Source organism: Sciurus carolinensis, chromosome 8 (assembly GCF_902686445.1).
Source record: "Sciurus carolinensis chromosome 8, mSciCar1.2, whole genome shotgun sequence".
Classification (NCBI taxonomy): Eukaryota; Metazoa; Chordata; class Mammalia; order Rodentia; family Sciuridae; genus Sciurus; species Sciurus carolinensis.
Window position 1 is genome coordinate 146,297,403 of NC_062220.1, and position 12,705 is coordinate 146,310,107.

The 12,705-nt window shown below is 47.0% G+C and overlaps 1 protein-coding gene across 12 annotated transcripts in view; it reads left to right on the top strand.

The window, feature by feature from the left end:
* P2rx7 (purinergic receptor P2X 7) overlaps window positions 1–12,705 on the top strand; it is a 51,479-nt gene that overhangs the window by 27,650 nt on the left and 11,124 nt on the right. For all 12 annotated transcript variants that reach the window (XM_047560168.1, XM_047560167.1, XM_047560162.1 and 9 more), the window contains 5 exons: window positions 84–180; window positions 3,341–3,421; window positions 3,982–4,111; window positions 5,154–5,290; window positions 11,996–12,086. In XM_047560168.1, coding sequence (XP_047416124.1) covers window positions 84–180; window positions 3,341–3,421; window positions 3,982–4,111; window positions 5,154–5,290; window positions 11,996–12,086 — 536 coding nt within the window. The remainder of the gene's footprint in view (window positions 1–83; window positions 181–3,340; window positions 3,422–3,981; window positions 4,112–5,153; window positions 5,291–11,995; window positions 12,087–12,705) is intronic.

Here is a 12,705-nt window from a genome sequence, read left to right on the forward strand (position 1 = left end):
GCGCTGAGGCTGCTGTCGGGTGGTGTCCACGATGCCCCTGGAGAATGTCCCCTCCCTGGTCCATTCACCTCTCCACCCCGCAGGAATCCAGACTGGCAGGTGTGTAGTGTACAGAGGGAACCAGAAGACCTGTGAAGTCGCGGCCTGGTGTCCCATCGAGGCGGTGGAAGAGGCCCCCCGGTGAGTTGCAGGGTGGGGACAGACGCAGTGACCAGGTGACGCCTTGCCAGGGTGCCCGGGCTTTTCTTTCCCAGAGCAGCCCCACAAAACCCTGGGTCTTTCTGCTTCAGAGCCCCCAGGCCAGGCACACACCCCCGTCCCTGGGAAGGCGGAGCTGACTGTCGACATGGACAGTAGCTCTGTACCCGCTGGTGCATGGCTACTACCCAGAGCACCCCTCCAGGGCACCTCAGACCCCTCCTCTAGAGCCACAGCAGGGTTTGTTCTGACACACCAGTGCTCACACTGAGGGAGTAAGGCTGGGAACAAGGGAGGGGAAGGAAGGAGAGACATGGAATGGGAGGGAAGGAATTTTCTCGAACACTCACCTGACATAGATTTGGTGGTTCCCTTTACTGATATTTCTCTTTAACACACAGGTCAGAATGTTAAATCTTAGAAACCACAAGGGCTGATGCATTTCAGCAGAGAAAAGTTAGAAAGACCTGGTTTTAAATCCTCCTTCTGAGACACCTCTGCTGTGTGATCTTGGGCAAGTGGCTTAACCTTTCTGAGTGGCAGTCTCCTCATCTGTGAAATGAGAATAATAATTGCCCCTACCTCTTAGGGCGTTTGTAAGGATTCAATGAGATGAGACTTGTACAGTTGTGAAGTGAGCCCCACGTCTGGCTTACATACAGTTTGCTCCTGCGCACATTGACGATCTGTCCCTAGACGTGTACTGGTTCCAGGCCAGCACTGTCCAGTAGACCTTCTTCATGGTTACTGTGTAACCACGTGCCCCATGTGGTAGCCACCACCTGAGACGTGGCTCTGGTGAGGGAGCAACTGAATTTTAATTAATTTAAATTTAAATTTAATAGCACACATGCCTAGACCAAAGGACTCAGGGCCACTCTCCCAGCCTGTGCAGGGCACGGGAGACACCGCCTAAGTTGGCGCGAAAGGGCTCAAGCCGAGGTCCTCAGCCGAGGCAGTGCCGTCTGCTCTGGCCCGCAGCGTTCACCCGGGTTCATTGCTAGGTCAGGGAAGTTTCTTGGTCACAGAAGGGACTGCCCAGCTGTGGGTGGGACATCGTCCCACACCCAAGTAGCTCTTGGTTCAAGACAAGGGGCCCCTTGCTTAGCTCTGGCTTTCAGTTCTGACTCTGCCACCAACTCATTCATCACATAGATACCGAGTGTCCCCAGCTGCCTGTCCCTGGGCTGCATTCTGACTGCACTTCAGTTTCCTGTGTGCTGCGTGAATTAGCCCCAATGGCTCGTTCGCCATCGCCACCGCCACGTGGTAGGCCTAGGTATTTCACATGTGAGGATGTAAAGAGACAGCCGAGTTCTCTTTGAAACAGGAAGTTCAGCCATGGAGCAGTCCCAGGGCTCCTCCAGTCTAATAGAAGAGGTGAGACACGCGCGCAGAGATCTGTCATTCAAGACGAGGTTGTAAATGTCACCTGAAAGGAATGAAGAGCTTTGATCCTTAAAGTTTCCCATCCTGTAGTCCTCTGATTGTTACAATGTTGTCCAGGAAGTGTGAGGTTTAGAATGTTCTAGGGGTAAGAGTCCAGCACTTAGCAGGCATTTGTTGTAAATAAGATTTTTTAAAATTTCTGGTTTTGTTTTGCAGGGCTGGGGGGGTTGAACCCCAGGAGGCTCTGAGCTATACCCCCAGTCCCATTTTAAAATTTTGAGACAGGGACTCACGAAATTGCTGTGGCTGGTCTTGAACTTGTGATCCTCCTGCCTTAGCCTCCCAAGTTGCTGGGATTCCATGTCCGGCAAGATTTTTTTCCAATGGAAATGACAGAAATCCAACTTAAATTGGCTTCAGAAAAAAGTGGGGTGTTACTTTTTTTGATTCCAGTAAATGAGGCATCCAGAGGGCCTGGCTTCAAGCAAAGCTTGGTCCAGGCTTCGAATGATGTCAGTGAGATTCTCTTTCCCTCTTCTTTCCTCTTCCACTCTTCTCTCAGTTATTTTTTCTTTAATTCTGGATTTCTTTGCATTGCGGTCCAGGGAATTCCAGGTTTATACTATCCGTACTGTTAACAATCCAGCAAAAAAGAGTTTCTCTTTTCCAACCGTTCCCACAAAAGCCCTGGATAGTGCTCATTGACTCAAGTCATGTGACCATCTCTAAACCAACCCGATAGCCAATGGGAATGGAGCACACAGTTTAGCCCGCCCTGGGTCACGTGCCCATGCAGGAGCATAGGAAAGGACGGAAGTGGAAGCATCCCCTTAGACCTCTCTGGATGGACGTGGAGAGCTGGTTTCTCTAAAGGGAGAAAGCTGAGCTTGTACCGTCAGAAGGGGAGTGGATGCCGGACAGGCAAAAGAGACAGGGGTCATGGTAGCTCTCACAAACGTAGGCAAAACCAGGTGCCAGAAGTCCTGGAATAAAGGCAGGCCATGCTTGTGCAAAGGGCAGAAATGTTAAGAGTTGCTCATCACTAGATCCCAGTGCTCAGTTCCAAGCCCAATACCATAAACATTTTCTGAATGGATAGAGGGAAGGAGGTGGGTGGCTTCCTGTGGTTGGAATTTGGGCTCCTCTAACTCAGAGAATTGTACACTATTTGGCTTCTAAGGAATGACTAATGTAGTCGGCTATCTGTGTGTGGCCCTGTTCTAAAGGCTGAGCATGCCAGGATTAGAAAGATGTTGTCCCAGCCGTGGAGGAACTCTAGGCCTACTGGGAAAGCCCCAGATGGGGTGTGCTGGAACTGGCTGGGAGGTTCAAAGCCAATTATGCTCAGCCCCTCTCAATTTCAAGTTCATGATATCCCTTCAGCTTGAAACTAGCCATGGTAGGGGTATTTACACCATGATAATCTGCAAACATATATCAGGACTTTGTTCTCCCCCTTAGAGAGATGGATGTTAAACATTTACCAACACACCATTGCACGTAGCTAAATATACAATTATATCAGTGACTGAAGAGATGCAGTAAATGCCATGGGGTCTCAAGAAGGAAGAAATTCTTGGGAGAAGCTGGAGAGGATTCATGAAGAATTTTGGAAGCTTTTGTCTACTAGATTGCTACATCCATTTTTCTTATCTCATCCCTAGGACTAAAGCATAAAACCAGAAGTTTCTGGTTTCACTGACTCACTGACTCCCTTTCTCCATGGTCACTGATCCTTATTTTTCTCTCCCAGGCCTGCACGTCTGAGCAGTGCTGAAAACTTCACTGTGCTCATCAAGAACAACGTTGACTTCCCTGGCCACAACTATACCACGTACGTGCCCAGAATGTCTGGGTATAGCAGTTATCTATAGCTGTGTAACAGAGAAATCTTCTAAAATGACTTATAAGTTTATAAGTTATAAAACACTTATCGCCTCTCATTCTGTGGATTGGGAATCTGGAAATACATTTGCTGGGTGGTTCTGGTTCAAGTTTTGATCTGCTAGGTTAAATTCAACCTGTCACAAGGCTGCAGTCATCTCTAGTCATCTCTAGAATCCCCTTCCAGGCTCACTTGTGGTTATTGGCAGGAGGCCTCAGTTCCTTACCAAGAGGATCTGACCCTAGGACCACCTGCCTTAGCTCGGGACTTGGTGACTAGCTTTCCCAGAGCAAGCAGTTCAGGAGAGTGAGTGAACAAGCAGATGACCAAGATGGAAGCCACCATTTTGGAAGTGGTTTCTGCCACATGCTTTTGGTCACACAGCCCAAGCCTGACACAGTGTGATGCCCCGCAGGGTCCCTGGGAGCCAGGGCCTCACAGCCGCACTGGCTCACTCCTGAGAGGGATCTGTTTCCCTGAGATGTCTGTCTGCTCTCGATTTTGAACAGGAGAAACATCTTGCCAGGTCTGAACATCACTTGTACCTTTCACAAGACTCAGAATCCACAGTGTCCCATTTTCCGACTGGGAGACATTTTCCGGGAAACAGGAGATAACTTTTCAGATGTGGCAATCCAGGTGGGCCGTGTCTTGTCTTTGTTTGGTGGAGATGTGCGTCAGAGGAGGAAGGATGGAAGAGGTCAAGGGGTCAAGAGATCAGGCCCCTGGGCCTAAAAATATGGCTCAGTTTATTGCGTATTTGCCAAGGACTGTACCTATGTCACTGTATCTAATGCTCCGTGCTGGGAGGGAGCTGCTTGGTGTAACAAACGACCACAGACTGGATGGCTTAAGACAACACACTTTCTCCTCTTTCTGGAGGCCTGAAGTCCAAAATTACTTTCACTGAGATGAAGTCGAGGTGTCCCTCGCCTCTCTCCATGAGAGGGAGCATGTATAAGAGGGGGCATTTATGGTCCACCTGGGTGGCCCAAGATAACCTCGCTAGCTCAAGACCTTAATTTACTCACACGCCAGGAGCTTCCTCTAAGAATTGAGAGAGAAAGCAGAAGAGGTATTTGATGGGGTGCCCTAACAAGCTTGTTTTGTTTTGGGGGGTGCTGTCTGGGGATTGAACCCAGGTGCACTTTACCACTGAGCTACATCCCCTGTCCTTTATTTTTTATTTTTAATTTTGAGACAGTGTTTAAGTTTCTGAGGGTCTTACCAAATTGCTGAGGCTGGCCTCAAACTTACCATCTTTATGTCTCAGGTTCCTGAGAGGCTGGGATTACTGGCTTGTACCACTGTTCCCAGATTTAACTTTATTTTTTTTTTTTCGATTTTGCATTATATATTTGTTTTCTTTTATTTTTTTTCAACTTTATTTTTAATGCGAGGGTCATTAAAGGTGTTTGAATGTTGGAAAGGTTTGTTTAAAGTTGTATTTTAGGAATAAGTCTAAGGGTGGTGTGTTCTGGATAGAAGGAAGAACGGGGAGAGGCCTTTGGGACTGCCCCAGTAAGCTAGCTCACCTTTATGGCTCAGAAAACCTTTAATCTGCATTTTCCCTTTAAAAAGAAAACCTGTCCTGCAGCGCTGACCCCGTGCAGGGAGATGTCTGGTGGTTGCGTAACCCCAGTCCAGCCGACTTAGAGGCCTCTCTTGTTGACTCCCCCAGGGAGGAATCATGGGCATTGAGATCTACTGGGACTGCAACCTGGACAGCTGGTCCCATCACTGCCGTCCCAAATACAGCTTCCGTCGCCTTGACGACAAGACCACCAATGAGTCCCTGTACCCTGGCTACAACTTCAGGTAACAGGGCTTCAGGTCGGACTCTCAGGAGCTGGCCCCAGGGAGCTGCCGGGTGGGGCTGAACTGCATCAGAGGTCAGGCCAGTTGGGTTTCCCGAGGCAGCAGGATGAGAGAAGGCTTCCAGGAAGACTCAGTGTGAGGCACCCACTTTGTAAATCAAAAACAAAGTTGGGAAACAGGAAGGGTGAATTTCTTCGTCTGTAACCAATTCTTCCATGAGGCTCATAAGCGATCATAGCACATGCACACTTTGATATTCTTTGGGATTTGTGTTATTGTTTTTATTTTGACACCCGGGCGCGTCACATGCTGATGTTCACAACATGCCACTGTGCAGTGTCCGATATCAATGGCTGCAGCTTAGGGAGGATCTACAAACCAGGCACTCGCCAACATCCTCCCCACACCTCCCTGCAACGGTGGGGGGAAAGCCCAAGACCCACAACTAAGAGCCATACATCCAGCCCCGGTCCCCTTACCTCCAAACTAACACTCCTTCCCTTCCATCTCATGCCTTCCTCACCCATTCCTCCATCACTGAACAGCTGATTCCTTCTACGCTTTTTATTCTAAATGACTCTGTGGTATACATCTTTGCACAGAAATCTTTGAATTCCAGGTTATCTCCTTAGGTACATTTCTAGAAGCAGAATACTTAGGTCAAAAGTTATGAACATTTTATCATTGGCTTTTAGATTTTTAAAAATTTCTGGGCTGGGGTTGAGGCACTGGGTTGGATCCTCAGCACCACATAAAAATAAATAAATAAAATAAAGGTATTGTGTCCATCTACAACTAAAAATGTTTTTTTAAAAAATTTCCTATGGCATATTTTTATTTCTAGGATTTTTATCTTTTCAAAGTCACCAACTTCAGTGAGGTCCCTTCTTACCTTATGGCACCTACTCTCTTTGCCCGCTCTGCTGTGTCCCCCGCTTTCATATCGGCCTATTCTCTGAAGTAACTTGGGTGGACTTCTCCCTGAGGGTTTTGGGATCTTTGCTGGGGGCTTGCCTTCAGCAGGAATGACTTCACGACCTTCCTCTGCAGCCACTGTGTCATTCTGTGTTGTTGCTGTGGGGACTACATGGCATTATCTACTGTGAACCAGTTTTTAGTTTAATTTCTGGCCTTGAGATCTTTTCACTCTACTGAAAGAACCAGATTCCTGCTCCCTTACCACGTGCTCCAGTCCCATTCCCCGTAGCGTGCTCAAACTCCCGCTCCCCAGAGTTGGCTCCTAAGGGTCACATGACTTCAGTCCCCACTCACTACCATGTTGAGCACGTGAAAAAGCGCCCTTCCTTGAGTTCCATAATATATTGGTATTTTTATTTCTCCTGCGCTGCAGGTTGTATGTGCTAGACAAGTTTTCTATCACTGAGCTACACCCCCAGATATTTTGTCTTTCACTTCCATGTGCATGAGAAGGTGGTGGGGCTTCCTGTATAGCTGGCTCCTTGGTATACGATGGGGTTATGTCCTGATAAACCCTTTGTAAATATCACAGGTTGAAAATGCATTGAATGTGCTCAACCAACTGAACACCTAGCTTAGAAACGCAGGACATAGCAGAGTATAGGTTGTTTCCCTTCACTACAGGGATGGGGACTCAATGTCATGGCCTAGCTCTGAGAGAGTATCTCACTGGCCCAGGATGAGATCCAAATCCAAAATCCAGTGTGGTATCTGCAGAACACGTATGATTTTCACACCACCATAAAGTCAAAAATTCTTAAGTGTAACCATTGCAAGCTCAGGCTGCCATCTTGATTGGAAGTCCCTTTAGTAAGAACTCTTCTTTTGCTTTGGTATTGGAGACCGAATCCAGGGCCTCATCCAGGCTAATTAAGAACTTTTTGAAGACTTGGTCTCACGGGCCACATCTAATCCTCATGTGGTGTTTTGAAGTTTCTTTGCAGTGCATGGTGTGTGCCTCTGGCTTCTGGACTTCCACCCTATGAACTCACCCGTGTTCTGATTGCTTTGCATTCCCACGCCCTCCTGCTGCCAGGTGCTGACTCATGCCTGTTTGGACCCTTTGTGCAGCTCCTCACGCCCCTGCTCCTGACTCTTGCCTGGTAATGAGCCTGTGCCTTCCGAACTTAGTTTCCATCTTACCTCCCGTCTGGAGCATCTTTTCGGCCTGTTCCTACAACTCTGTTAGTAACTTAGCCCTAACATGGTCTCCATGACCAATCACTGCCTGTGGGTGAGATCCTGTCTCAAGGAATAAAAAAAAAATAAAGGAACACACTACTGGTACATGCTGCAACATAGATGAATCAGCCCCACGACAGTGAGTGAAAGAAGCCAGACCTAAATAAGCACATACTCCCGTCATTTAGATGAAGTTCAAGAAAAGGCAAAAGTCGTTGATGATAGAAGGCAGAATGGCGGTGCTGACTGGGGGCTGCGGCGTGCTCTAGGACTTGACTTGAAATGAGTCTGAGAGAGTTTTCTGGGACAAGGGAATGTTTGGAGATGATGGAATTTTGATAGGGATACAGATTATACTTTTTTCGCAGTACTGGGAATTGAACTCATTTGTCAAAACTCGCTAAACAGGACTTGTAGGGTGTGTGCATTTGCCTGTATGTAAATTAGGCCTCAAGAGAACAGGTGGGCAAATCCAGCTGGACCATTTCTGATGAGGATAAGTGCCGTGAAGAAAATCAAGCAGGACAGTGTGATGGGGCAGAGAGACCAGGGAAGGCCTCTCCCAGCGGGGCGGGTAGGACCCCTTTGGCATCTTTCCCTTCCTGAGGACAGTGCTCTCCTAGTTACAAAGACAAACTGTACAGACGAGAACTGGGCTTCTAGGAAGCAACTTGGAAAAACTTTTAACATTCAAGTATCTCATTAGTATTTACAGTCTAGACTAATAATTCTCAAAGTGTGGCTCAGCCTCAGCATCCCACGGAACTCAGAAATGGACATTCTCAGGCCCACCCTTGATCTATAGAACCAGAAAATCTGGGGGGTGGTGCCCAGGGATCTGCATCTTCACCTCTCCGTGGGAATGTGCTGCTCACTTGAGTTTGAGAACCATTGATCTAGACCCTGGGTCCTCAAAGTGAGGTCCTAGAACCAGTACGAGGGGCCCCAGCTGGGAGCTTGCTACACTGCAGAAGGTCACAGGGACCCCCTCACCCAACTCAATGAATGAAAATTTGTACTTGAAAGAGATCCTTAGGAAATTCATGTGCATATTAAGGTTTGAGAACTGCTAGTCTGGACTATATCATCTGACATCCCAAATGGACTTCTTCCTTCTTAGATGCTTCGATGCTTCACCTGATGACATTCTGGCTCTACAGCTAGGTTTTGAGCTCCTCGAGGAAATAAGACGACCAGTTCAGCTGTACCTGCATACACAGGTGCACGCATACATACACGTGTGTACACACACACACACACACTGCCTCCTAACCTGCTGGCATCCTCGCTGACTTTGAAGGGGTCGAGTAATCGGATCTCTTCATATTTTACTCAAAGCACCATCACAAACCAGCAGGCAGCCCTTGATGGTGTTCTCAAAACCAGCCCTTGATGGTTTACTTGTTTCAGCCTGGATAGTGTTTTAAAACTTGAGAATACATAAACTTTAAAATTTGTAGAATACATAAAAATCAGAACTTCCTACCTTTCCTGAAAAATTAAACTATTTGAGAAAAAAAAACATGGACCCTGAGTCCCTGTTCCACCTGGCAGCCATGGCTGGAGCCAAGTGTCACAGGCCTCTAGGAAGTGCATGTGTTTGGGCGGTTGTCACTCCTTTTGGCCTCATATCTGCATGGCCCCTGTGGGCATTTGAGTTCAAGATCGCCATCTCAAAGGTGGCTGGTGCTCTTTGCCTCCTTTGGGTCAGTGGCGTTTCAGCCAGGGCCCTAAAAGTAGCTCCAAGCTTAGGTAATTTTTGGATCATCCCCTGCCGTTCTGCTGAATGGGCTTACGGCAATTAACAAGAAGAGAGGACAGGATCAGCGGTCCCCTGGCTGCCCTTCCAGGCTGTCTTCTTAATAGTCAGCAGAAGCATGCAGAGCAACGTCCCAACCAGACGTCAGCAAATGTCCTCTGAGTCTCTCAGCTAAGCCTAAGAACATCAGCTCCTGGTGGGATGTGAGCTTTCTGAAGCCCCAAGGGGGTTATGACGTTGGTGTTCTTTTAGAACAAAGCGTTAGCACATTTGCTGCCTGGAATCAGCACCAGAAGAAATCTTTGGCCAAAAATAAATGGTTGAGATCTGATGGGTAAATGGACAAGTTATTTTCAAATAGCCACACAAAAGAGAAGGAAATTACATGTTAGATTAAATAATAAAATGAGAAAATATAACTTTCTAAAACAGGAAGTTAAAGAAGTCAAATTGCAGAATTTTATCTTCAACAACAACATGTGCTTTAGCTGATTTTCAATAAGTGTGAAGTAGGACAGGCCCACACTGAATGCACAATGCACATGTCAGATCTAAAATAGTATTTGTGTGTATTAGTGTTGTGTGGTTGCTATAACAAATTGCCACAAATTTGATGGCTTACAACAACAGACATGTATTCTTTCATAGATACCAGAAGTCAGAAATCAGGTGTCAGTAGGGCCATAATTCCTCGGAGAGTTCAAAGGGAGAATCTCTTTTGCCTCTTACAGCTTCTGATGGCTCCGGGCATCCCTTACCTTGTACTGCATCACTCCAAGCTCTGTCTCCATCTCCACATGGTTTTCTCCTTTGTGGCTCTATGTTCTTATTTCATAAGGACTCCAAACATTGGATTTAGGGCCTACCTTAAATCCAGGATAATCTCATCTTGAGATCCTTAACTTAATTGCAATCTGCAAAGACCCTACTTCCAAATAAGATCATATTCATAGTTCCTGAGATTTAGGGACTTGAACTTTTCTTTTTTTGGCAGTGCTGGGGGTTGAGCCCAAAGCCTCACGCATACCAAGCAAGTGCTCTACCACTGAGTCACAATTCTAGCCCTCATTATTTTTGAGACAGGGTGTCATTAAATTGCCTAATCTGGCTTTGAACTTGCATTCCTCCTGCCTTAGCCTCCTGAGTAGCTGGGATTACAGACGGGCACTAGTGGGCACAAAAGCTCCCTGTCTAGTCACAGTGATGCTCGCAGTGTGGCCAGCTGATCCTCAATGGAGATACAGACCCCTAGAAACATCTGGACCTTCTGAAACCACACTTTGGGGTCCAATCCCAGGAGTCTTCCTTTTGACCACATTCTCCCCACATGACTCTCACTCTTGGTTTTAGAACCACTGCACCAACTTCTGCACTGGAAGCAGAAATTCAAGTACCTTCTGTACAATGCTGGCTTCTCAGGCAAACCAGCTTGCATAGGGCCGTAATGCCAGCCCCGGGACCTGGGGTAGTGATTCAGACTTGCTTGAATATTAAAAAAATGAACCACTCAATAGAGCAGAAGGAAGCACTGTCTTGGAATGGCACAATTAGATGCAAGGAAACTGAAACCCCTCCAGCCAGAAACAGGCACTGAGAATACCTAACTGGTCTCAGCGTCAGATTTTGAGACCTTCAAATAAAGGTTCAGATGTTTGCACTCTATTTTGGCAGAGCATCTGTCTTCTGTTTTCTTCTCTCCCTACAACTGTAAGTAGACTGTGAATTAACAATTCAGAAAGAAAATACATACCTGTATCTCAAAACAGCAGAATTCCTCCCTCTCACCAGCAGAATGTGGTGGGGGGAGGGATGCACTTAAAAGTTTCCCGCGGCCTTGATGTGTTCCTGATGACTTCCAAAAAGTAAAGCCTAGCGCTTTTCCTGACTACAGCCCTAGGAGAGCTGCACATGGGGAGTGACTGATTGGCGCCAGGCCTTAATTTACGAAGGTGACTGAGTGGTGAGAGGATGCTGCTGCTGAGAATTTAGTACGTACATTTCCTAAGAGGTGGAGCAGGCGATGTCATGCAGGCTCTGACCCAGAGGGGGTCAAGGGGAGCATGGCACAGACACGCTCCTGTGACTTCCCTGGGAAAGGCGGGCCGGGCTGGGCGCAGCTGTGCTGACCCTTCCTGGCCCTGGGTGACTGAGGGCAGGAGGAAAACTGGTTTGGTGTCCGAGTTAGACACAGTGGTGGCCGGGGTAGGGCCTTGACTGGTTGGAGGGTTTGTGAGACGATTTTCATGGACTCACAAAAGCTGGATCTCAAGGAAGAGGTAAACAATGTGGGCCTTTAGTTTGGCTCTGTGATCAGTGGATGCCAGACAAACCCAGAATCCAAGAATATACAGTAGGACAGAGTGCTGAAGGACCCTGTCCTCAGTCCAGTAACGGGCATCCGAAATCCACCCCTCCTCCCCCTGCTTTGCTCTAGAAGCCAACACTATTTTTCTTTCTAAAGCTATAATCACATCGCTTGAAGTTATTTTTTAACTTCCTCTGCTTATTGCTAATCGTGTATTGGTTAAAATCTTGTTCGTTTTAATATTAAATTAAAAGCCAACTTCCTACCACTCTGAGATGATGGAAGCAGAGCAGGTAGCCTGGGGTGCTCTGCGGTTCTGGGTATTCAGAGTTCCCTCTGACTGCGTTCTCTCCGCCAGCTGGGTCAGACCTAGAAGGTGGACAAGGAAGACTGGCTTGGCTACTGGTTTGGGTTTTCTCTCCATAAAATCCCAGCCCTTTCAAAGAGACCTTTGTAAATATGGATTCTTTTTCTCCTGCAGATACGCCAAGTACTATAAGGAAAACAATGTTGAGAAACGAACTTTGATAAAAGTCTTTGGGATCCGTTTTGACATCCTGGTTTTTGGCACTGTAAGTCTCTTTTCCAGCCCTGGGCACCTCCATGACTGTGCCCTGATTACTGCTGCTATAGCTCCAGGGAGTGGACCTTCTGAGTCATAGTCATTAGATGGTGCTGTGCATTTTGCCAGTGGGATAAGAGAGGGGGAAGAAATGTCCTTAGGGTTCTATCCACAGACAAGCCATCTGGAGGATACAGAATAGGACTGGGAAAAAACGTTAAGAGTCAACAAGAGGACTGGAGAGATATCTCAGTTGGTAGAGTGCTTGCCTTGCAAGTACAGGGCCCTGGGTTCAATCCCCAGCACTGCACAAAAAAAAAAAAAAAAAAAAAAAAAAAAAAGAGTCAACAAGAAAGAAAGGTAAGAGAAAAAGGGAGGGAGAGAGGGACATAGAGGGAGAAAGAGAGAGGGAAAAAGAAAAAGAAGGAAGGAAGGAAGGTCCCCTGAAAAATATTTTTTAATGTTTTTATTTGTTCTACTTGGTTATCCATGACCGTAGAATGCATTTTGACACACTGTACACCCATGGAGCATAACTTCTCATTCCCCTGGCTGTACATGGTGCTGAGTTGCACCAGTAGTGTAATCATCGTGTATATAGGGTAATAATGTCTGTCTCATTCCAGTGT